The 25,244-nt window shown below is 45.1% G+C and overlaps 1 protein-coding gene across 1 annotated transcript in view; it reads right to left on the bottom strand.

Moving 5' to 3' along the window:
* flt4 (fms related receptor tyrosine kinase 4) overlaps nt 1-19,065 on the bottom strand; it is a 36,070-nt gene extending 17,005 nt beyond the window's left edge. Inside the window, exons 1-5 of the mRNA XM_053879280.1 lie at nt 18,918-19,065; nt 7,106-7,199; nt 3,486-3,754; nt 1,903-2,030; nt 1,674-1,839 (exon numbers count right to left, since the gene is read on the bottom strand). Coding sequence (XP_053735255.1) covers nt 1,674-1,839; nt 1,903-2,030; nt 3,486-3,754; nt 7,106-7,199; nt 18,918-18,972 — 712 coding nt within the window. The 5' untranslated portion in view covers nt 18,973-19,065. The remainder of the gene's footprint in view (nt 1-1,673; nt 1,840-1,902; nt 2,031-3,485; nt 3,755-7,105; nt 7,200-18,917) is intronic.
* Between the last annotated feature and the right edge of the window lie 6,179 nt (nt 19,066-25,244).

The following is a 25,244-nucleotide window of genomic DNA, read 5'->3' as shown; positions in this document are numbered from 1 at the left end:
CATAATCTGGGCTACCACAGGAGTGGGACCACCTTTGATCCCTCTGCCGGGCTCCAACGCAAATATTGGTTTTGGATCGGTTGCATTTTAATAACGGCTGCCTTGCTCCGCTTTCATCGCTCTGCTGCCTCATGATGAATGAGTCGCTCGGATTTTCAAGTTTCATCTCCGCTCACTAACTCTCCTTTGTATCCTTCATGAAAATAATATATTAAGTCCAAGCGGCGCATGTTTCCCTCCAAAAAGGGTCAGTACTGATCTCCATACAGGACTTATTTGTGCCACAGTTTCAGGGTGCAGATGTTGTCAGTTTAGGAACTTCCCGACGTGGGGGAAGGTGTGGCTGGGTCATGTGATGATGACGGTGCCCGTCCGGCGGCTACACCGCTGGCGGTGCTCGGTGACTGAACGCTGGAAAGGAGTTTAGACACTTTTCAGAGCCTGAGTCATTGATCAAAGCCGTATTTCAAACACTTTTCTGACACTTTGATTCGGCCAATGGGGAAGAGAGACTTTACTTTTGGTGGGATCCCCACCCGCCCCACCTCCCCTCCTCCCACTGCAGATGATAGCTGGTCCATTATTAATTTCCCAAGGTCCAGTCAACGCTCCAATCCATTGTTCTGCTTTAATGAGACGGACTGTTGGATAAATCTATTTTCCTTCCATTTAGTGACTTCATTTTATGCACTGATATCAATAATGGAAGGGGAAATGTGTTTTACCCTTTTCTTCACCGATTTTCGAGAACATTTTGAACTCTCATGCATCCTTTGGGAAATTTAGTTCATTTTCATTTTCTTATTTTGTAAGACGAACACTGAGAAACAAAAGTGCTGCTGTTTTATTGTATGAAAAATGCCCCATATTAATTTTCACAACTTTTCCACCACCTTCAGAAGACTCTTCTTTACTTGACTTTTGTTATTTTTTTTGTAAGTCTGAAGTCTGGGGGGAAAAAAACCTTCAGAACCAGTCATGGAAGGCAGGAGGATTTTGTTTTTTCCAACTAGTGATCCTTGTTTTTAAATAGAGGTAACTTTAATTTTCAGATTTTGTTTTTGGTCATTCAATTTCTTTATCAATTCAGAAATAAATACGCCCAAAGTATGTAGGGTTTTAAACACCAGTACCAACTTGGTATTCATGTTTTATGAATAACAAAAAACATCAAAATATGTATTCTCAAACACAAAAAGGGGAAACATATTAGGGTCAGAATCTTGAGACGCACTCACAGGTCCACGATGCATTTACTGACAAAAGATCAAACACATATTTTCCATAGTATTCAGGGTTGTCAATGGGCATTTTGTTTTCTAAATGAATCGCACTCGAGGTGAGTTAACTCGCGATCATTCACATTTTGAGGAAAGCATCACTGGCCACTCTTATGTTGATAACATCTTCCTTGCAACAGATGCAACATATATAAAACGTGTTAACTGAGATTAAAATTCAAATCTATTGATTCCATTTTGTCTTGTCATAATATCAGTGCATCAGACTCAAATCTTCTGAGCAGTTGCTTTTGCCGACCCCACCCAACCTGGGCTTCGGGTACGGGGCGAATCCCCTGGAAACTCCTTGATAAAGGCCGGCATCAGGAAGAAATTGAACTTGAGATGAACAAAGATTATCTTTTCAAACACATGAATCTGTTTCTCGATTACCTGTCGTATGAATCAGGTAGTGTGGCGACTGAAACTCTTTCCCTCCCAGAGTGGCCGCGCAGGTGAATCCAAAAAGCATAGACATGCTGTCAATGACGTGTCTGGGAATCAACCAGCCCTGCTTGTTGTCCCACTTCAGGCTGCTGCCCTCCAGAGGAGGCGGATGCTGGAGAGGAAAAAGAAGGCTCAGCCTCCACATGGCGGCGGCTGGAAAGGCAGAGGTGCTTACCGCGTGCAGAGTGACGTTGAGGTCCGGCACTGTCACCAGGCACGGCACTATGATGTAAGGGGAGTTGTGTTTGACTAGGATGGTCCCCAGGTTGTCACCGTGTCTCCTGAGGAACGGCTGCTCCGGGTCTGCAGACAGAAGGTTAACCTGAAGCCCTAAGACTCCAATTTAATGGCATCCATTACTCTGATAATGGCAGCTTCAGACAGCAGAAAACCGGGAAATGACCGTCGGTGGAGTCTTTATCGAAATTACCCACCGTCCACTGACGGCAAATTGCCTCCAAATGCCAAAGGGGAGTCATCTACTTCTAAATGCCCCAACGCCCCAAACTGCCTCCTGATGAAAATACCTCCCCCGAGTTCTGTGCTCGACCCCTGCGTTCCATCTGATCTAGGCTGCTTTGTGGGGACGTCACGATTCAATTTACCTCTGCACAGTAACCGAAACACCACTCGCAGCCACAGTAACGGCGGGTGCTGCAAACCATGAGAACCTTTATAGAGTGGTATTTGAGCCATTTCAACTGTCAGGAAAACATTTGCATGAAAATGTCAGGTCAGTAGATGCATGTAGCTGCATGATGTATGAGGGAACCAAAGATATGATTGAATAAATGCTGAAATTAATTTCAAAAATAAGCAGAAATATGCATGCATATGCATGTATAAATCTGGATATGCAAAAATAGATGAGCTATAGAAATAATAAATTGAATAATACATTTACATGAAAATATGGAAATGCAATTACTGATTTATTCATTCATCTGTGTTTGTATTCCCGCATTCATAAAATTTCAAAATCATTTATGTATTTTCATGTTATTTATTTTGGGATATCTGACAGATCATTGACCACAAACATGGTCAGTGGTGTTCCCATTTCTCCACCAATGTTTCCACCCAACAAGCAGAAAAGCAACGCCCCTGCTGAAACCGCAACTCATATATTGGCACCAATGATGACTCGTAAACTCTCCCTGGTACACCGAGTCTGTGAAAAGTGAACAGTGAATGAAAATGTGAGGGATGACAACTGCCGTCGCCCATGAGCCTGCTGAAGGTCCCCCAGCCTTGGATCCAGCATATTGGATCACCACTAATCCGGTTGCACCACAGCTTCCAGACAAACAAGTCACCTGAAGCGACTCGTCCTCCCAAGTTTCTGATCTAATCAGAGTCAGAATCTCAATAAGTGCTGCTGTCAAGTCACATCCTCTTCCAAGTTCAAAGACATGAATTAGAGAAGAGACCATGGCGGTGATGAAGACCCGCGTCGACAGACAATTCCAACTCATGAATGTCACTTTATACCTAGCAAATCTGCTTTTTTTTCTGGAGGACAACAACCGAAATTAAAGTGGCCCAAAAGTGACTAGTGAAGTTACAAAGTGTCTGATGTCGGACCAGATTTCAGGGTTGTGTAATCTGACTTCAGGTGTCATGTGCTTCTGATGAGTGAAATGAAAAAGCTGTTCACTTCCTGATGCACTGGTTTCATTCAAACAAAGCCCCTGGTGATCGAGGAGGTTCCAAGCTTCAAAGTTCCCGAATGTGCCGTCACCATTTCCTCCCACTCACCCTTGACGAAGACATACACGCTGACGGCCGTTGTGCCCTCGATCCGCTCCTTCACGTCGGTGTAAAAGCAGCGATAGTGTCCGGTGTCTCTGGCCAGCGCCGCGGTGAGGAGCAGCCTCTTGCAGTAGGGTTTGCCACGCTGCCCGGGACATTCACTGACCAGAGCGCTGCGTCGCGCTGCAGACACCGGCGGCCCAAGCAGGCGGTCGACTGGCTCCTGCCCTGCTAGAGTCTGGTCAGGCCACGTCCAGGTCAGAGTTCGTTGCCCCCTGCCGAAACATACTTTCGTTAAAACCAAACCCCACTTGGATGTGAAAGCTAATGATGCGACACGGTAACATCCCACTACTAGAGAGCAGTGTCGCCCACTAATGCTTCAAAGTCCAAGGACAACTTCTCTGTCATGAGGTGCCTGCAGGGCATGAAATATTTTGAAAGCGAACTCAGACGTCAGGATGCCAAACCTAGCCTCCTTGACTAAACCAAGAAGTAAAAGCAAACCTTGTTGTTGTCTTTCCATTTCGACAGTATTTCCAGGAAAAGCAGAGCAACCTTACACGACAGCTACAGCAGCAGATGGTTTGACTGAAGCAGCGTCATTTGGCATTGGATTTTCTCTCAGACTCAACAAGGGTTCAGATTAGGGCAGCGATGATTGAGACTGTATTGAGACTGAAGCTTGTCTCCCAAACCATCCGATTCCCAAAGCTTCATTCTTGTTTATCCAAAATTCTGTGATTTTTTTCAATCATTTTGGTGAATTATTATTTGTTCCTAGTTAATGTTTTGTTTTGGTTAAAATGGTTCAAACATTCAGTGACTGAATGAGACAAGTCTAACCACGATCTAACCACTGCCACATCAGGTTTTGGAATCCGTGTGTATTGGCCAGAACTGAAAAACCGATGCATTTTTTTTTGTTTTTTTTTTGATTGAAAAGTCACCTCGTCTTGACGTTTTATTGTGTGGGAGTAGGTCGCCCACCGCCAACATGCAGGACCCCCGGCAGTTCAGCAACGGCAGGACATTCAGGACATTGAGATCATGAAACCTGATCATGGCGTTCACGCGTCCCAGCCAGCTCCAGCACAGAAGGTGAGTTTGGGGAGAGCTTTGCACATTTTACGCTTAAGGTCAATGAGTTGCATGGACGAACACGAGGGCGAATTTTTTGAGGAAAAAAACGGCTGCAGCTTTGAACAGATGTTCCAATAGTAATGAGGTGGTGTTTAACAGAGTCAGCAGGAGATCTGAACCCTCTGAAGGCTGGAGATCTTCATATTTCACTTCTCACATCTGCTAACTACATTGTTTGTTCCTGCACTTCAGGTTTCTGTTATTCAGGTGTCACAATCCACTCCAGGGATTCATCTGCTCCTTTTGTCTTATGGTCCATGATTCAGTCCTGCTGTAGCAATTCACCTCGCCTCTGCTACATAAGCAGCAGCAGCTGAACTGCCTCGCTCTTGAACTGACTTTGATTCGTGCCTGCTGATCCTGGCGCAGCCATCTTCCTTTCCCCGGGATCTTCCACCAAACTCTCATCTCCACCTTCCTCCAGCTCACTCGATGGAGCCCTCTGAGGCTCTGGCTGTGTTGAGTTTGGGTTCCAAGCATTGGCAACATTAGTAAATCATCCCTGGATGGTATCGGTTTCAGACCGCGGCCAGAGCGATCCATGGCATTGACAAAACATGAACAGGAAAACACACATCGCTCCCACTTGTACATTAGTCCACAATCAATTTATATGCATGTTTAGACTGTGGGAGGAAAGCGGAGCAACTAGATGGTAATAGTCAGAGGTATAATCATATTGGTTTCACTTTATTTTGAAGTCTGAACAAAACGCAGGGCAGTGAGTCACCAAGAATACTCGTCCAGCGGAGCCCTTCACCCTGGGATTTAGTCCCGTACTCTGAGTTTCCATCTCTGTCTGGTGCTCCAGCATCACGCCACCCACAGACTCGGCATGTCTACTGCATGGTGTTACATCAAACTGCAACATCTTCATCCTACGCTACTGTTTTCTTTACATTAAGGCTGAGGCAAAGAAAAAAGTATAGGAAACTAAGCTTCTGAAATTGGATTTCTAGATTTAGGTGCTCTTATGTTGAAGATTATTTTTTTAAGGACACTGCAAAAACTCACTTTTTTCTGTATTTCAAAGGTGAAAAGTGACACAAGTGAAAACATATGTAAGTTTGCATTGCCTTAAAGGGATCCCTCCCTCTTGCTGAAATGTTATTAATGTTTATTTATATTTGAATGTATCCCAAATGAAGCAGGATGAGATATTTTGACTAAAACTACGGCTTAAAAGAGGAGCAGTGTATAAGCTTGGGTCACAAGTTTATTAAACTTGATGACAATAATCCCTTGATTTTACACTGAAACCAAAAAAAGTGAAAATGCAGCATTTAGGTTTCATTTATGAATCTGACCGTTTCTCTCCAACTGAACTACTCTTCTCTTAAATCTGTCCAAAACAAAACAAAATAAAAACTGCATCGCCTATGCAACAACACAGGTCTCAACCTGTCTGATCTTACAGCCAGTGAACGTCACAGGTTAACTTCCACTTCATGGATGTCTCTCTGACATCACAGTGTCAGGGCCCCTCGCACCATGCTTCAATATTGTCAGCTACTTCCTGCTCCTGGTTGTGTTTCGACCTTGACAGTGTTGGGTGCCATCGGCAGCTGCAACTAATCCCATTGATAGAACCTCCGCCTCCTGAGGAGGAGCTGGAGGCTGATGCAGCGCCACATTGTGTGACTTTTTGAACTGCTCTCTGGACTTTGAGCATTGTCTTGTGCCTCCATTGATTGTTTTGTTTTTTTTCGACTTGTGCCATGTCCCATTTGTGTTGGCTCTGCCGTTTTAATAATGACCCTGGTTTGTGTAATTTTCGTGTCTAGCACTCACTTCTTCCTGGTCTTGGGTTTCCCTCATTGTGTGAGAACTCACAGCTCTGAAAAATGCTCATTTTAATGCCTGAATAAGTTAAAACTTTGCAGGATCTCGCAAGTCACATCTGCCATATTTCAACAAAATAAAAACATAGAGGCCCGTGTGCGTCACCAGCCCTTGTCTAAAGGCCCATTTCTGCTCCTGATAGGCATGAAATTGCACCCGTCTGTCACAATCCATGTCACCGATCGCATGCTGCCATGTGTTCATTATGTTGGTGTTGCTGTTCACCAATATATCCACCAGGGGGAGCAGCCCAGAGTCAAAAGTTGATTACAAACAACAAAGTCCAAACCAACATGGCGACTGTGGAGTCAGTGTCGATCATGTAGCTCTTGCACAGAAGAGGAAACGGAGGCACCGTTGTAGCAGGTGGTGGTCGGTGAGGCCGGTAAATATATGGCCACTGGAGGACGGAGAGTTTCCACCGTGGGAACCAATGGGCCTTTAACAAGCGAGGTGTCCCTGAACGCACCAGTAGATGATCACCAGCTATTAGATTCATAGTTTAATCTGCCCTTCAATGCAACAATCCCAACTACTAATGGCAGCACGTGGAGCATAGCAACCACATGAGGCTGAACAGAAAACCTTGGCCGTCCTCGTGGTGTCATCGATCAGTGATACAGGCAGCTTCAGTCACTTACCTGCAGGTGAGGGTGAGATTGTCCTCGACTGAGATCACTACATCATCAGAGCGGTCCAGGACGGGTGGCGTCATGGAGAAGCCAGCTACCAGACCTGAGGACACACAGTCACATGAGTCAATAAATAACAATAAACACAGTCAAATCTCCCGCAGCCACTCAAACAGGAGTCAGTACGGTCCGACTGCAAGTCACTCTGTGCTGCTGGAGCAGGCAGAGAAACCACTGGCTGCTCCCTGAAGACTCACACTTCAATACATCTTTTGTGCCTGACTGTCCTGGTCAGTTATTATTGCGATTACTGATGAGGACTCCTGGCCAGCAGAGAACAGAAGCACAGGAAGCCCAGCTGTCAGTCATCCATCCAGGCACATTGCACGGCATCCATTTACATTTTGTTTAAAGGTCACATCTGAGCATGTGCAGCAAAGTGCGTGATGAAGCAGGTTGAAGAGCGAACAGCAGCCCTTTTTTATGAAAAATGAAATGAAAGAAATCGGCAGGAGGCAACGTAATGGACTCGCCGCAGGGTTTCACATGAACCACAGCACATTAACACTGGTTTAAACCAACATGGTGTCCACTCTCTTCTCGCTGGAGCAGAAAAAGAAACAGGTTTCTGAACAAGTTGCAAGTTGCAGCCGTGAACTGAGATGAAATGACCCTAATGTGGTCAAAGGTGACTAGTGAAATATATCACATCGCAATAGTTCACTGCTTAGCTTAAATGCTCAGGTCAAGAAATAATGAGGAGTCAAAGGCTTCATTTTGGCACCATCAGATGGAGAGAACACATGATAGCGGACGGACCTTTCATATGCTGAGAAAACTCTCCAGTGAGTTCAGTCTGTTTCCATGCAGGGTCAGAGAGACAGACCAGAGGAGTAGGAGAGGTAAAGTGCTTGGGGAAATTGAGGTCCCAGGTAAAAGAGGACGGCAGCAAATGAGGTTCATGGAGGCGGTAAATGCGGACGTGAGGGGGACAGGTGTGACCAGGGAGCATGACTTGAAAACTTCTGTTTGGAAAGAAGGGAAAGGGGTTTGCGATTCTTACACTTGCCGATGCTCTTTAGGAATCTGGATTCAACCTTGTGCAGTGAATCAATTCCTGCAAGTCGCTCTTGCTGCCTATTGGCACAAACAAGATGTGTGTTCCATCTCCACAATTGCGATGCGCCAAGTCGCCTCTGCAGCCTTATGAGCAGGATTTGTTCTCAGTATTCCGCCCTCCCAGGCTTTAACTTGCCTTGCCTTTTGGGTGTTAGTCTTGGCTCCGCTCACACTTGTTCTGGAACTGCTCTCCATTTGGAATCAGCCTTAATCCGAGGAATGAATCTGCCTACCAGCCGTGTTTTGAGGATTTCTTGATCACTCTCTCCCACCGTCTTCCTCATTTCACGTGCTTCATTTCTGGCTGACACATTTCTGTTGGTATCAAGATCAAGACCCCCATCATCAGCGCCACATTAAGAAAGTTGGAAATCTTCCGGATCTTTGAGGGACTTTGTTGCTCTGAACCCAGAGCTACAGAAAGATGTGAAAACTACAGGCCACCCAGGGTCATCCTCCATCCTGCCGCAGAGAAAACAACAGGGGAAGACGATTGTTCTGTCAATATTGCGTTGCTGGCATTGGCTGTCTGAAGACTGAACAACAGGGGGGTCTTAAAATAGGACAGACCTTCTAGGTCCAAGGACGTGGCTTGGAAAACAAGTAAATGATTACAGAGATTGAAAACAAATCCTATTGTTACCATCGTGTTTTTTACTGAATATGTGAATCAGCCAAAACCAATGATCTGAGCTGACAAGGTGCATTAGATTCATCTTTGTTTCTCAACGTTTGCCATCAGGGGCTGCCACAGCAGATCAGCCTCCTCCACCTGAACCTGTCTCGACCATCCTCCCTGGTCACACCTGTCCCCTTCATGACCTCATCCTCCACATCCATGACCCTCTTCTTATTTTTGTCTAGAAAGGCATGTAAAATCTCCATGTGTCAACAGCACTTTTCTTCAACCCTGTTGGCTTTGTTTCTTATTTTATTTTTTAGTCCATAGGAAGTGTCCGGTCCTGTTTGCTTTGTGACTAGAGCTGGGAGGGGATGACATCACGCAGCTGACGCAACTGCGAGTGGCAGTGGTGGCAGTCCATACATCAGCCTGACTCCCAGCAGGGTGTTCCTGCCCGGACTTGGAGCAAACCTTGACACTGAAAACAAGCAATGAGGTATTGTCTTGGTTGAGATGTGAACGCGCCTCCAAAACCAGTCCCGTCGCCACCTTCCCATTCCTCCAGGGACACAGTCTCAGCAGTGACTGTTTGCAGTTCACTGTCAGCTTGAAGCCACAGACTTTCTCTCTCCCGGACTTTTGTTTAAAGTCCCACACTTTTTCTCCAAATAGTGTGCTGAAGTATAGCTGAAATAATGGTCCCTGTGGGCGTCGCTGGACCTCACTTGAGGCCAAAACAATTGAGTGGCCTTAAACAAACCAACCAATGATGTTGGATTCAGAGTCCTGCTTCCAACCGAGATCACGTTGGAACAAATGCTCACAAACTACTTCCACGTCCAGTTCATCTCAACTTTTAAGAAGATCAATGTCCCCGAGACTTTGGTCCAGTTAAGAAGGGAAGTTGCTCCTCATTCACTCCTCATACTGAGGCTGTGTGGGTTTGTGTGGGTTTCACTTCCATTCTCTGGAGGGAATGAATTGAGTTATTTATCATCGATCTGTTGGTGCCTGTATCATCCAGTGACAATGTTACTCTTCAGAGGTTAAGACTTAAACAATTGCTCTTGTCATTGTGCTTTTATTTTATTTTATTTATGTTTTTTGTTATTGTTCGTGTTTTATTTGTGTTTCTTGTACAATAAACCTGTTCAACCTGATTCTCGTCTGGTCCGACTCCTCTGTGAGCCACTCGCATTTGGCTCACACCCTCTGATCCTCCATGACAGTCCTCTTACAAACTCATGTTGATGTAGCGCCGTAAAAGCAAACAAAAACATCCTTGAAATAAAGTGTTCTGACATTACGGTTTCATGTCACGCTTTCATGTCTTGCACTGAAAACTTGACAGTACTGTGAAGCAAACACGAGGTGCACACCAACAGTTGAAGATGTGATTCGAATAAGAGACTGGAAAGTTTCTGAGCTCTGTGTTTCAGACACTTTCAAGCAACAGGAAAGTGACCATGTTGTTGTGTGGATGATGCACTAACAAATGCTTTGACAGCTAGTCAGCATGAAACCCCAGGCTGGCTTTAACAACAAGCATGGGCCTTTGGAGGGAAGAAAAGTTGGTCGTCTTAGCAACAAAAGAGATCAGAATCATTACAGCACCGGAAATTTGGAGTCATTTCTTTTTGAATGTGCGCATTACGATTGTATTACAGAGGCAACAGGGAAAATACTAGGTAACAGGAGGGAGAATATACGTGGGTCTCATCTGCTGAGATTTTGAAAAGTTGATAATTCCCTCACCATTCAGGTTGCTATCGCACTGTGACAGACAGGAGTGAAATTGTAAATCATTTTTAAATGTCATGAACGACAGATGAGGAACAATAGGAAAACACGCTGCTTGGCCAGAACACACTACAGGGCAGGTGCAGACGTTAAAAGGCTTCTCCGTGAGACAAAAGTCAATATCGTGCAGTCAACACCGCAGTGTCACGTGTGATGAAATAAGGCAACGCTACACAATCGGTGTGTTGAACAAGGTCGAGGACCAAGCTGGAAACAAAAGAAGGGATGAAGAAACTCTCTGTGCAAAAAGAAAGTGCCAGATGTCGATACGTTCCATATGCAGCCAATGAATTATCATCACTGCGTGTTTCTAATATGAGGCAACAGAAAATGGAGACTTGTCAGGGAGCCAGATTTAAAAACATTGCTATAGGAATATACAACCTTCTAATAGCCGCTTGCCATCTGCCAGCTTTAACTCAAAGCAAACAGCCACGTCGGCTGCTTCCAAAGGAAAACAAACAGCCCATTTTCCTAGATGTTCACAGATGATGGTCGCCATTTTCATCATACATTTCCTAGCAGCTTATTTTCCTATCGCAGCTTCATGGCAGGAGGAAACATTTAGTGGTGGTTAACATGTTTGCTAATCCAAACATGGATTTCACAGTGATGCACAGGCCAGTGCTAGCAGGGGGAGAAACGTCTACTGTGTTCTTTAAAATGAAATATTCTTATTTATTTTAAGTGATTGGCATCAAAAATAAAATGGGCGACGACGAATGGCTTTGGAATCGTGATCATGATATTTGCAGACATGTATCAACCACACTGAGCGTTTACGCGGCTCCAGAATTCACCCGGATGCCTCCTTTTTTTGCGACAAAATTTGGCGGTTGAATGTCGAACCCACTCTCACATGTCTGAGCTGCATGACCACACTGTTTCAAACATAAAGAGCAGAGCTGCGGCGTCTGACCGAGACCTGTCAATCATTGACGTGTGACACACCCCTTGTCTGAAGAAGGTGTGAGCATATAAACATGGCACTGGGCTGCAGTTTCACTCAGCACCGGCTGGGAGGAAGCACATACACATCCTGGCTCACGGCAGAAACAAAGCCACCTGTACTACTGTTGCTTCACATTATGCTGCAGCTTGTATGCTCACGACTTCACAGCCATACTGGCGGCAACTGGCGGCGTGAAACTGAGCCTGGCAATAGAAGTGTATTAACTCCAGTGTTCTGTAATTGCTTCTGTGGAGTTGCACTGAGAGCGTATTTATTCTGTTGGTCCTTAGTAAGTCCATTTTTTTGGCTAGTTTTATTTTTTTTTATGTCATGAATTAGCATTCAAAAGCTGTTTCATGATTTTCCTAAATGAAAAACTATGATTAATAATCGTGACTGCAATTAAAACAAACATTTTTTGCCTCTGTTCAGGCCTTGCTGTAGTGAGAAATGAAAAAAGGACAAAATTAAAAACAGCGACAGCAACAAATCATGACATGAAGACAGGAACACATGGAAACAACCGTTTGCTCGTAGACACCTGGGAACAAGTCGCCTGTCGTTATCTTTTCATTCTACGTCAAATACCAGACAAACTTGTACTTCAAAGGACAGTTATACCTTAAGGCTAACAAAGCTAAATAGAGCTGGTCGACATTAAATCAGTTGTTGACTAGTTGTTGTCATCATCGTTCTCAATATTAGGAGACATGGCTGCAGCTACATCACCACAGCCATCCAACATGTCGAAAGTATGGGACCATTTCCTAAAGGGAACATCAAAGGACACATACCTTTCACACTGAGTTTTGACCAATTCAAATTCAAATCTAAAGCTTCTAAACAACATTTAACACTATACAAGTGTTTATAACACTTGCACACGTGTTTATTTACATGAATATATTCTCGATTTACAACACGACAATCATGTATACACATATCACATGTTATTGTTATTCAGTGACTAGTTGACTGTCAAGATCGTTTTGAGTTGCAGCCCTAAAGCTAAATGACGTGCTTTGCTCTTGATCTTCGGAGTTTAGACTTTTTCTCTTCTCTTTTATCCCTGAAACTTGTTGAACTGCTCTGTCATTCTCACTAATCCAAACTGTCACTTTGCTCATCAATGTTTGGTGTAAAAACATGCTCCTTCACCAGCACTGACTCAAAACTGTGAGTTCACCTTGAAACTCAAACATCCCTTTTTCAGTAAATCTCACTTTTCTTTGACATTTTGGCTCAAGTGGAGGGAGGAGGGTGTGTGGAAACTGTCATTTGTGGAATCTTTCTTTTTTTCAGAACGTGTGCTTTAAATTCCTTTAAAATTTTATTGGAAGCCAACCACACGCACTGCAGCTCCTGCCGGTCGCAGCCTTCACCGACTGGCGCCGTCCATGCTAGCAACATTCATGAGCAGTATTCATCGATGGCACAAACACTGCAGATGAAGGACTCTGCAGAGCAGTTACTGAGCACTTCAGTGGCAGCAGTCATCTCACCAGGATGATATAAATATAGACCTTATAGTACTTCATGGTCGGGCGGGAACCGATGATGAACGTATTTGGAAAAGAGACAAAAAGCCTTTCTAGAACTCAAGACGGAAACACTATCAACCAACTTTGGTGTTTTGCGAGCCCCTTTTGATGCGATGAACCTCTGTTTGTGAATACTTTCCTCAGAGGAGCAGTAAAAACCTTGACAATTCTCCAGAGCGACTTGTTGAGTGTAAGCCAGTCCTGACAAACAGTGGGTGTGCAGGGTTCACCCGCCCTGAAACACGAACTTATCTGCTGGTATAAAAGACAGAAAACGATAAGCATGATTGTGATTTACAGAGCAAAAGCATCAACATTTCCATGGCTCCAGGCCTATAACTCATGTAGATAAGGTCCTGCTGGACACAGCAGCTCACAGCTGTCTGTCTGACATTTCTGCGCTGCATGCCTTCATCATGATGGAAGAGCCAGATGTATATATATGAGAAGTGAGAGGCGGAATCTGAATTCACTCAGCATTCATGTAAGGTTGCGCCTTGATGCTGCCTGACAAAAGAGAGGAGAGCTGACTGCCTGTCAGAGACCAGGAGTAAACAGGCTGGCACAGCAGCACTCGAGGTTTTAGGGCCGCGGTGTTATCTGGTGCACAGAGGCAGCTGGATGCCGCAATGCTGCACTTTCCACTCTCATAAAACGAAGTTGTGATATACAAAGTGTCTTCTTGTCTTGACGCGCTTTATATCAACCTAGGGAGCGACTCCGTCTTTTGGTGTTGGGCCCAAGCCCATTCTGCGCAAGTTCCTTTGAGCTTTAGGTCTGTGGATGTGTGTCGGAGAGGCGTCGCGACTGAATGTATTTCAGAGTCCCTCTGTTCATCACGGTGACTCGGAGTGAAAGAATCAGCTGCCCCACTTTCTCCAAACGATAAACAAGGAGGTTCATGTTTTCCATGTCTGGGTCTGAACAAGGAGCTTCAGCAAGCTGTCAAGTCTTCGTCCGCCTTTAAATCGCTGTGCTCATGAGTTGTGCAACTGCTTCAACATTACCACCTGGACAGTTGTGCCAGCGGCAAAAGGGCCACAGCGACTGGTCGCCAACGGGTTCATTAGCTGACTAGTCGTGTCAGCATTGTTCCCCAAATCAATCCGCAATACTAGGACAAAAGGCTTAGGCTACATGACCATTGCGACCCAAAATGTCCCAAGTGTGGGACCATTTCGCAAGGGGAACATCAAAGGACACATCAAAGGACACATGCCTTTCACACAACATTTTGAGAAATTCACATTAAAATCAAAATTTTTAAAGCATTTACAGCACTTCAAATACTTTTTTTTTCATTTATATTAACTTATTTTCCTCAACATCACAACCATCTTGCCGTGACCAACTTCAACTTGTTAGTGGAGTTATTGTTAGCGTAGTCGGTGGCAAGTGGACTATCAAAATTATCATCAGTTACAGCCCTTTATCATTAGTTACAGCCCTTTCCCTCCCACTTTAAACAAAGTGCATTGATCTCCTGTGTGGACTTGTTTTGAAATCCAACAAATAAATAGGAATTTAAAAAAACTAAATAAAAAGATGGGTACGTCTGAGCAGGAGTGGCACTGTAGCATGAAGAAATGTGGAAGATATTTCACACAAGAATAACTTCTAAGACAGAAGAATAAAAATATTCTGTCTTTGCTCAAATGTCACCTCAATGTCAGTATCATTTACTCCAGGCTCCAAGTTTTTCCACTTGACGGGCAACACACTCACCCACGGGCTAATGAAGCTTCAAGCATGGAACACCAGCTGACAGCAGGTAAATTGAACACATCCAACGTAGGTCACTAAACAAACCCTTGTGGAAATACAACGCTTCTCTGACAGGCACATGGACGGAACTGGAGAGAAGGGAATCCAAGCTCCGCGCCAAGACGCCACACAAAGCTCGTGTGAAAAGAGCCGCCACCTTTACTGCCAGCAAATTTCCTGTTTTCTTTATCATGTTTTGCGCTTCTTCCATTTCCCTTTTTCATGGACGGTGTTGCCATACGTGTTTCCTCGCTCCTGTGTGGATTTGTCTGTTCGGTCACATGGCAGGAAGAGGAATAGAAGAACCTTGTCTAAACAAATGAAAGGTTCCAGTTAGGTATGCAGCAAGGGCGTGCTGAGCTCCAACCGTGTCGTATGTGTGGGGGATTGAAGGACTCAATGCATTAAGGACAATGTATTTTTGTGGATTCTCAAGGATTTCCAGCATTTTCTCTCAGGGAGAGACACAACCACGCGTCGCAGCAAGAGTGTGACTAGTTATTGCCACGACACATGTGGCGCGGGGCCAAGGCTGGGGCACTCTCAAATAGCCTTGTATGTCCGGTGGAGGATCGCAGGCCACACAGCAGACTTGCTCTCTGGATGTGGACCCCACCAGGTCTTGCTGCATCAGGCTCTAACCCCCTCTCAAAGAAATAAAGACCATTTCCTGTGTCAGAAGGCCACAAGGCCAGGCGACGGCCTGACTGGCAACGCGGCTTTGATATCATTGTTTCTATGGAGAGGGATGACATCCAGCGCGTCCCCGTCCACCAGGACTATTGGGGGAGTTCTGCCATTCCAACATCCTGCAAGAGGAGGGGTGGAAAATGAAGGACAGGCCATCTGGTCCGCTTCCTCTGTGTCAAAATCTCATCTTCCTGTCACCCGCCTATTAGTGACAGATCTTCCACTACTTCTGCTTCTTTTATCACAACATTTTATCGCTCAGAACACGTCCAAATATGTATGTACCTTGGTCGTCAGCAAGACCTCCTTGCTGAAGTCATCCAATATTTCAGTCATATCCACACAAGCCCTGCGTCAAACACGAACCAGCTCTCACTCTCACTGAAAGCGCTGGAGTGGTTCATCTCCACGTCTTCGCCTTTGAGAATCATGATGTCATGTTCTCTTCACTACATCGCACAGCTTGGTCCTGAAACAGACTGGATGGGAAAAGCCCTGTTTCTAGCTCCCAAAGTTTCCTGTTTCACCACATGGCTGTGTTGTATTTCTGATCCTGAGATTTCAGTTCATCTCCTGCCATCAGAAATGCACAGCAGTTGTGTTAGTCAGTAACAGTGAACTGACTAATTTCAAGGACTATAACGGTCCTTCGGCTTGAATAGCTTTAGCATCACGGTCGTCTCACATCTTCCAACTCAAATATTGCCTCCTGCTCTGTAATAACTCCATTCAGCCTGGTGATGAGCCACAGACTCCCACACTGACCTTACTGCTGGGCAGAGAATCACTTCAATATCAGAAAGTCAAAAGAGCACAGATGGTTTTCATCAGCAGAAGCCTGGACACAGATTTGCCTTTAGATAGGTCCAGTCCTACAGAGCTGCTGAGGCCTTTACATGATGAGAAACGACTCCCTCAATGCCCTGGAGGGGCAACCCATTTTTTTGGACGGTAGCGCAGAGTCCTTCTCCCATGGACCATCTTCTTTCCTCTGGCCTTCATAGATGCTCTCCAGATGATCGTGATGGATATTTGACAAGAGAGACACAGCGGCATCCCAAGGTCCAGCCTTCTGGTCCGCACCAAAAACGGTGGCGTAGTGTTGGTTAGAACAACTTCACCTCCAAAAAGCGGAGCACTAGAATAATACCTGGAGTCAGGAGTCCGATTTCAGGGCCCATGTGATCAGGCTGAGGTATGCGTGTGAAAACGGTCTGCTCCAGGCTGACACATCAACACCCAAACCACGTGGATGTTGGAGGAGAGCTGCATCATTTCACCGAGCGGAGATGACTCAAGCGCTCGCCGCGCGGTTTTGAATGATTCAGCATGGCATGATTAGACCGTATTGACAGGAGGATTGTGAGGTATGAAGCTGCGAAGTGAAGGCTTGGGTGACATCAGCGCAGCTGCTGAGAAAATGACATGAGCGCTCTCAGCTGACAATGACATATGGAATCCATTTTCTCTTTCACAAGCCCATCACACGCTGACGTCTACATGCGAGTCCACAAATGCATTAGGACCCGTTTGGTGTCCCATGTGAGGGGAAAATGCAGGTGTTTATGTGGGGTTTCAGGCAAGCATGTGACCAGAGGCTGTTCTGCAATTGGCTGCCTCCCAGCTTTCTTCCTGACAAATCAGACTTCCGGAGACTTCCCTTCGGACTGAAGCATTAAACTGATGCACTCCACTGCTCGCAGCAAATATGGCACATGGCCATCCAAGAGATGAGACAAGATGAAGAAAGTGTGGTTAGTTCACTGGACCAGCAGCAGGAAGCACCAAGCATCAGATGGAGCCAAGAAATCAGACAGGAACAAGCAGGAGAACTCAGCACACAGCGACATCTAATCTCTCAGAATGGGCCTCTAGAAGCTGTCAGTGGAGTTCTGCAATGTGAACCTATTGTTTTTTTTGTTTCCATGAAGCCATATTGAGGCAACAATGTGAGGAGCTGCAGAGCCGGTGGAGGGCCCTGTCATCCATAGTGGTGGAGCATAAAAATGTTGAGCGGGACGACCACGCATGCAGGCATGCCATACATGCTGACGTGAAATTCCAAAGCACTCATTCGAAGGTTACTACGTTGATGGAATAATACTGTACACAATTATAGATGTATTTCTCTTCATCGTTAGAGGCTGAACGTAATGAAGCGGCACTTGAGGAGACGCTTGTGATTGAGGCAACCTTGGAATAAGAAATTAATAAGTGTGTTATTCAAGTCTTTCACCCAGCAGGAAACTATTTTTTCAGGCGAACTGCGTGTGTGGAAGTACAACTTGTCGAAGTTAGTCGGTGCTTGTCAGCTTGTGTGTGTGTGTGTGTGTCTTTGCCCAATGATTGACTGGCACCCTGTCCAGAGTGTCCCCTGCCCTTCACCCAAAGTAGCTGGGATAGGCTGCAACACTTCTTTCAAAAATGTATTTGAGGACATAGACAGGAACAAAGGCTGAAGCTGTACGCAACAGATAAGCCTATTAGCAAGTGATGTATGGCAGTTTTCACGTTCAAGGTAACTGTAGGTACAAGACACTCGGACTATTCACCAGGTTAGACCAACTCTGTTCCTACAAGACAGTTTAAGATGAGCTTCCTCACGATAATAAAAAGCAGAACAACTGGAGATTAAATTTATATATGAAGATGTATTTTTTCTTTTTCGCTCATGCAAAGTTGATAACAGGAGTCAAAGCGATCCAGCAGCCTTAGTTGAAGCTCTCAATTCCACTCCAATGCTGTATGGAGCATTTGATTCACCTCATGCGTTCAACTATGTTTTTGGTTCGGGGATAGACACACATCACCCACTCGCACAGTCATTTACTCAGCATCCTTATCCACAGCACATGATTTCAAACAAAATTCATGAGATCAGATATTCAATGTAATTCACTTAATAGGAGCACAATTAAATGCTAAAGAATACATTCCAGCTGTCTGAGATATTGGAGTTTAAAATAAACTCACAGTAATATCCAGAAAGAATCAATTTATTTCAGATTTAAAACATTTTTTAGTTAGTTGTTCTGTCACTTTTGAATAGTAGCGTTCAGTTCCTGTACAATCCACTCTGACAAGAAGACAAATGATACTGTACAAGAACCAATGTATTGTGTTTCTATGCATTATTTGCAGGAAGTAACTAATCTCTGAAAACATCTCTATGAAATGATCTTGATTCCTAGTTGACATCAGTCTTACTTTTCAGAATATAAACGTTATTTATAGACAAGAAAATCAAAAGGAGACATCAAGTCCTTCAGCCAACAGTCCGTTACATTGACATAAAACGTCATACGCGCAAACTTGTGGCGCAACGTGACTCACCTGATGCACACGCAATCCCGAACCAAATCCGACAGACGCGCGTGAGACCCGTCATCTCCGAAGGTTCGCTCCAGCTCCACGCCACAGCGGGATCTGGGTCAAATCAAAAGTTGTCTTGGAAGCAGTGGCGCGCAGCAAAACTCCGCGGGAGACGAAGCCAGGTGAACTTCTCGGTGCGTCCCGCTCAGCAGACCGCAATCCAAATGAGGAGGAAAAGGAAAAACGACTTTTTTTTCCGGTTTGGGGCCAAAAAAAAAGAGGATGCACAAGGATTTACAGTGACTCCTTTTCCTCTGCTCGTGACTGCGGGTGTGCGTCTGCGTGTGCGCGCGTTGTGAAGCGCCTTTGTTCTGACACCATGAAGACAGAAGAAGTGTCAAGACACATACTGCTCTGCGATAAAAAGCTCATATCCAAACTATGTTCAGCTATTAAGTAACAAGTAAACAAGTTCCTCATTGTTAAAGCAATAACTCAGATGTGTTCAACTCAGGGTCGGAGGGCCAAATCTGCCCGCCAAGTCATTTCATGTGGCCCACAAGACCTGCTGCTAAAACCACCCAAAACTAGCTCGCCCTCGCGTTTTCAGAAGACATTGCGTTCACACCAGCCCATGTTCGTCCACTGACAGGACCTACTGAGAGTGTAGGTGGCAGCAGAGTGAGGAGCTGAGTTAGTCAATCAGATTCTGCTCCTCAGATGGAACCCATGGTGCTCGCACATCAGATGCAAAGTTAGCTTTAAACGCCTCACAGTGCCCACTACAGGCCTAGCATGTGCATTGCATCGATTTAGGTCAGTGACTTGAAATGTCTCCATTTTCTTCAGGGCGCTATTTTGTGACTGGTATTGGATGAAAATGTACGTCTCCATGTGGAGGTGCGGGAGTCTGAGGGTTTTCCATGCGTCGGTCTGGGAGGAGAGAGTGACAGACGGTTTATTCTGAAGCAGCGACAGCTCTAAATCAATAAGTCCCACTGCGCACGCATGTGAGGGCAAGTATCAGACTCTCTGATGAGCTCGGCTGAATGTTAATAAAATGTTATCAAAGCAGTTGAGAAAATGTCAATAAAGAAGGGCTGCAAAGAAGAAGAGGAGCCGATTTGTGACCACACGTCGAGTCAGAAACATGAAATCCAAGCAGGACAGCGAGGAAGCGGTTTGACATGTGTTGGTGTGGCAAATGTGTGCACTCAAGCGTCCGTTTGTCACACGCTTTATTCACTGTTTGTGTTCGCATGACATGCTTGTGACAGACCATGTTTGATGCTGTGGATTGGCCAGCAAAAGTCAGCAATCGCTCGCTCTCGGCAGCACAATTAGGGGCAGTGACAGGGGAAAGGGACTTGAGGTCCAAACAATGCAATCATGTGGCTGTCAGGGCCTGAAGATCTGTGTGGCCTAAGGGTTTGAGGGGCTGAAGGTCTACGCGGTGCTGCGACTTTAGTTCAGTGGCTACAGTCACAGATGAAACCTCTCGCTTCAACCCACAAGTCAAACATCCGCCGAGGTCAGGAACAGTTGACTACACCGCTCCATTGCTGTGAAGACGATTCTGCCCCACACTAAGTGAATTATAGTCTGCAGTATTTACAAACTCCCAGACAAGAAAAATCACATGGCTTGTGGTTCATCATGGTTTTCATCAATCAAAGCTTCAGATATGACCAAAACTTTTTTTGGTGGAAATTTTGTTTTGAAGAGTTATTGATTCAAACACCCTCCATCTTTTTGGGGAGAATACTGAGCTCAGCTTTTCCTCCAATCTCACATTTCACCTCAGCTGCTTGTGAAATGAAAGGACCTGAATTGGCCCCCGGGCCTTGACTTTAACACATGGATCCAGGAGTAATGGGTCCATAAGAGAGAGGGAGGGAGAAGGGAAGCGTTGGCGGAGTCTGCTGTTCCTCTGGAGACGGCAAACACGGCTCATTCATTGCTCTCAGCTGCACCACTGAAACACAGTCCTCTCCAGCAAGCGTGTTAAATGTCACTCATTCATCTCGTGGTTGCATGTAGAAACTTCTTCTGCTGCTGCTTCATGCCAAACTGGGTGAAAGAAAGGTCAGAAGGCGACGCTGCCTCTGACGACTCCCAGCCTTCATCCTTCCTCCTGCGGGAGTGTTTTGCAGTGTAAATGGGAGCCATAACTTGCTGTGTGCCATCTTGGCTGTGAAATGAGAAGTGAAAGCAGGTCACAGAGGAGCACACACTCACTCAGACTCACACACACACAGTCAACACTCCAGTGGACAGGGCCGGTCTGGAGTTCATTTCCCGTGGATCTAACCTTTCCGTCGATCGTGGCTGCTGTTTTGCAGGTTGGGAAACGCTTTGAATGATTGATTCTTCTTTACATGTTTGAGTCACAACACACTCAGCGCTTCTGACAATATCGGACTGAAAATTCAGTCAATTGAACAGAGACAGAGGAGAAGTGGATGTGGCCGTGACAGACAGATGAATTTGTTTTTGACAATATCCACTGCATTTATAAGAGCAGTCAACATGAATTGATCTTTACATTTGCCGTGAGGGACTGAACGCTGTGGAGGAGGAAGGTGCCGGAAGATGGCCGACTTTTCGGGGTCACTGAGTGGGCGATCATCTCCCCACAGCGTCCACATTAGAGGAGCTTGTTCCATGGGACGGCCCTGAGGAGGAGGGTTCAAATTCACCTGGGAATACGCTGCCTTATGTTGGGCACGGCGTCGTCCTGTGGAGGCGTCGCCTCCTCATCGATGACGTTCGGCTTGTGATCCGAGCTGCAGCTCACAAGTCTGCTTGTCTGGGGGCATGTGGTGTTGAGTCATGGGCCACTGCATGCAGTTCACTGGCTCTCCTCTAGAGCAGCCTCAGCAAGCTGAAGCGCGGTTGAGCAGTGGACATACTCGTACATAAGAGTATAACAAAACATTTCTGGAAGGATTCCAATGAAGGCTTCATGAAATGGAACCAGGAAACTATTCCTCGATTTTGGTGGGGTTCTGTTGAATCTGCCTCTCAGTCTCACTCCACCCCTCCCAACATTTTAAGGTTTGATTCCTGGTGAGGACACTTGTTTTACTCATGTCCTGCTGCTGTGTGGCGTGAGCTCCTTGCCAGAGCAGCAGGGCTTTTCCAGTGTTTTCATTCCTGAGAAATAAATAAATGAACATTGATGAATGCGACGTCCTAGTTTAATATGCTGCTTTAATTGCTGCTGTAAACGGCCACATTGATTTGTCATTACAGCCTGTTTTCATCTCTCGCGCTTGATAAAGATGATATATGAATTCAGTAATGTCATGAATGAAACATGACCTTGTTTTGAATGGCTTGACATGACATATTCCTGCAGTTATTTCCCTGCTACCATCCATGGTAGTGGAAGACGCAACAGCTCTTCAGAGTATTTTCATTTAAAAAAAAAAAAAAAACTTTTGTGTTCAATGTCAGTGTGTGGTTACTTACACACAACCAACAGTTTATTAAGCCAATAAATGCATTTGATTTAATACTCCAGAGGCCGGTGGAAGAGAGGACCAAGGCGATATTCTCACGTCGTGAGCAGAAGTGGCTGTGTTTGCTGCCGCATCCCTCTCAGGCTGCCGCCGCTGTGACCTGAGAAGACCGAGTGGAGATTGAACATTTGTAATTAAAATGTTCCCAGGCCTGAAGGAAGCTGGGCTGCGGAGACAATAAACATGCTCAAAGGTCTCCAGGCACCAACTTGGGACTTGAACTTTTTCACTGCACAAGCATAAATGGATGTGACACACTGCACTGTAGCCACTTGCAACACTTCTACTCAGCCTGCGTCCTCATGGTTGCGAGGTGCCGGGGTCAGCAGATCATCAGTTGACCGGTGACGTGCCACCTGGACTCCACAGCTGGGGTGAGCTTCCTCACGCTTCCCCGTCCTCCCTTTTTACCTGTGTCCTGTGGCACTTGGTACCTTGGTTTGGCCACGATGGAGTCGATGAATTATGAGTGAAGGAATCAACAAGCCTGATCTCAGGGTGAGAAGACAGCAGCTAGTGACATGATCACCTCAGAGCTCAGTTTGGTTTCAGGTGGATGTGAGGCTGAATGAAGGCGAGATAACCACAGTATGTCCTTCATCACACCTGACTGTGGTGGAGTCTGTGGACATGCTAGTTCTCCACTTCCACGTTCAATGTCCAGGTCTTCTGCCACTTCTTTGTCTGTCACCACCATTATTGCTCCGCCCTCTAACTGGGCGACTTTGGACGACTTGTGTTCTGAAATCAGTTGAAGAATTTGAGGAACTCATCTGTTGAATTCTGAAATATTCACTTGGGAAACAAGTGATGTGATGGACTGGTTTGAGCGGAGGAATGAATCAGTCCATGACCCTGAAGATCATCTGGGTCAAGCCTTTTTGTACGACTGTGTCAATTTTGCAAAACACAAATGGCCACCAAGAATAGATAAAACCCACCTGGATAAATGTTTCTCATACATTTTATTTTTTTGTTTTTTATTATTACTTATCGTGACCAAAGGTCACATTTTTTACAGCAGATGAATTATTTTTAAATGCTTCAACTTTCAATTTCTGATCATAAAAGTAGATGAGAAATTTTGGAGTTTGAAGCTTCCTTTAGTGTTACATGACAGAATCAAATGATCTGACTGAACTTCCCAAAAGAGCGAATAAATCATGACATTGGAAACTCGTCTGCCTGGCTCTTGCGGCTCTTTGAGTGATGTCATCTCATGTAAACAATCTGTGTCTTTATAGGAGCCAGAACTTGTCAGCGTTATGAGTGGTTATGTAAAACAGAGAGGGAAAAGTGAGCGCAGAAATATAGCTTTTTTTTTTTTTTTTTTTAAAAAAGGAGAATAGTATCAGGCATTATTTACAACAAAAAATATATTTTAATTTAATTTAATTTAATCTGTTTGCTTTTGTTCAGGGATGTTTTTCGCCACACAGTAGTCAGGGTTTCCACTACTCTGACTGTACAGTGGTAGCTCGGTTTTTGAACGTTCCGGAACAAATCGGAGTCCGAACAAAAACATTCAGAGCTGGACACGCACCGGGCACCTCTTCGCTTCTGGAGAGACCTCACTCACTCGGCAACCCCTCCCACATGCAGCGGCCACACACATAGAGGAACAGCGCACCTGCAGTAGACACTCTACATTCACTCCTACAAAAGACTATTTTAAGGCTTGGAACGCATTATTTCTCTTTCCATTCATTGTAATGGGAAAAATCGATTCAGATTTCAAACAAATCGCTTCTCGAACGGCCGTCTGGAACGGATTGTGGTCGAGAACTGAGGTTCCACTGTAGTTGAAATTCTTATAAAACTGAAATTCTTATACAAATATTTTCAAGACATTAAAAGAGCTGTAGTTTAAATCATGATTCATTGTGCTATTGTCAAACTGAACATAATAAACAATATTTTGTTATTTAAATGTATGTATGGGTCCATCATTTGATTCAGTAATATACCAAAAATCATTCAAATTGAAAAATGTGGCTTCTTGTGGCAAATATTCTTATACGATTAAACTGTGATTAATTGAGATTAATTAATCACAGATTCTCTAATTAACTAGATTTTTTTTTAGTCGAATCCCACCCCGAATTAAAATTAGTCAACATTTGCTGAAAAACGGAGACATTTGAATTCAGAATAACTCTTACTGCGATCGTTAATATTCCTTGATTCCCACGCAAGATGCGGCAAATGGATGGTTTCCTGCAAACGACGACCGTTGTACACGCGCAGTGACGGTGTGATAATCCCTGCGGCTCCGGAGAAACAACAGAAGAGTCAAGGACTTGGCCTTGAGATGCCAGCGCCCCATCCGGACCATCTTCCATGTCAGGAAACACATGAGCGGCTCCGGCAGGAAGGATGTCAGAACTCGCCCACGAGTCCTGCGCCGGACCAAGCAGCGCGCGCTCCAACCCAACTCTCGGTTTTTATGCGTTGCTCTGCGGCTCTGAGAGACAAGATGAAGACTTTGGAATCATGGTTGAACCTCAGACTGGAGTTGCGTCTGGACTCGGCGTGATGTAACGTGAGGCGCTTGACACTTGTGAGTTACATCTCGCGCCGACACGCAGTTGACCCGAGGAGAACCTTCACTCCCCGTTTGGCAGCGGCGCGCATTTTTAACTCTTGAGAAAGAAGATTTGGCTCCGTGTTGCCGTGTTGAGGTTCAGCGAGTTTGTCAGGGATTTCCAAAAAGTAGCGCCATAATCGATAAGACGCGTTCAAATACACCACTAGTGGGTGGGAAAATAGCTTAAAAAAAAAATTCAATTCTGTGAATTGAAAATGTGTATTGACAAGAAAAACA

Source organism: Synchiropus splendidus, chromosome 11, assembly GCF_027744825.2.
Source record: "Synchiropus splendidus isolate RoL2022-P1 chromosome 11, RoL_Sspl_1.0, whole genome shotgun sequence".
Lineage (NCBI taxonomy): Eukaryota > Metazoa > Chordata > Actinopteri > Syngnathiformes > Callionymidae > Synchiropus > Synchiropus splendidus.
The sequence above is the reverse complement of the archived record's forward strand: the minus strand, read 5'-3'. Positions and strand labels throughout refer to the sequence as shown.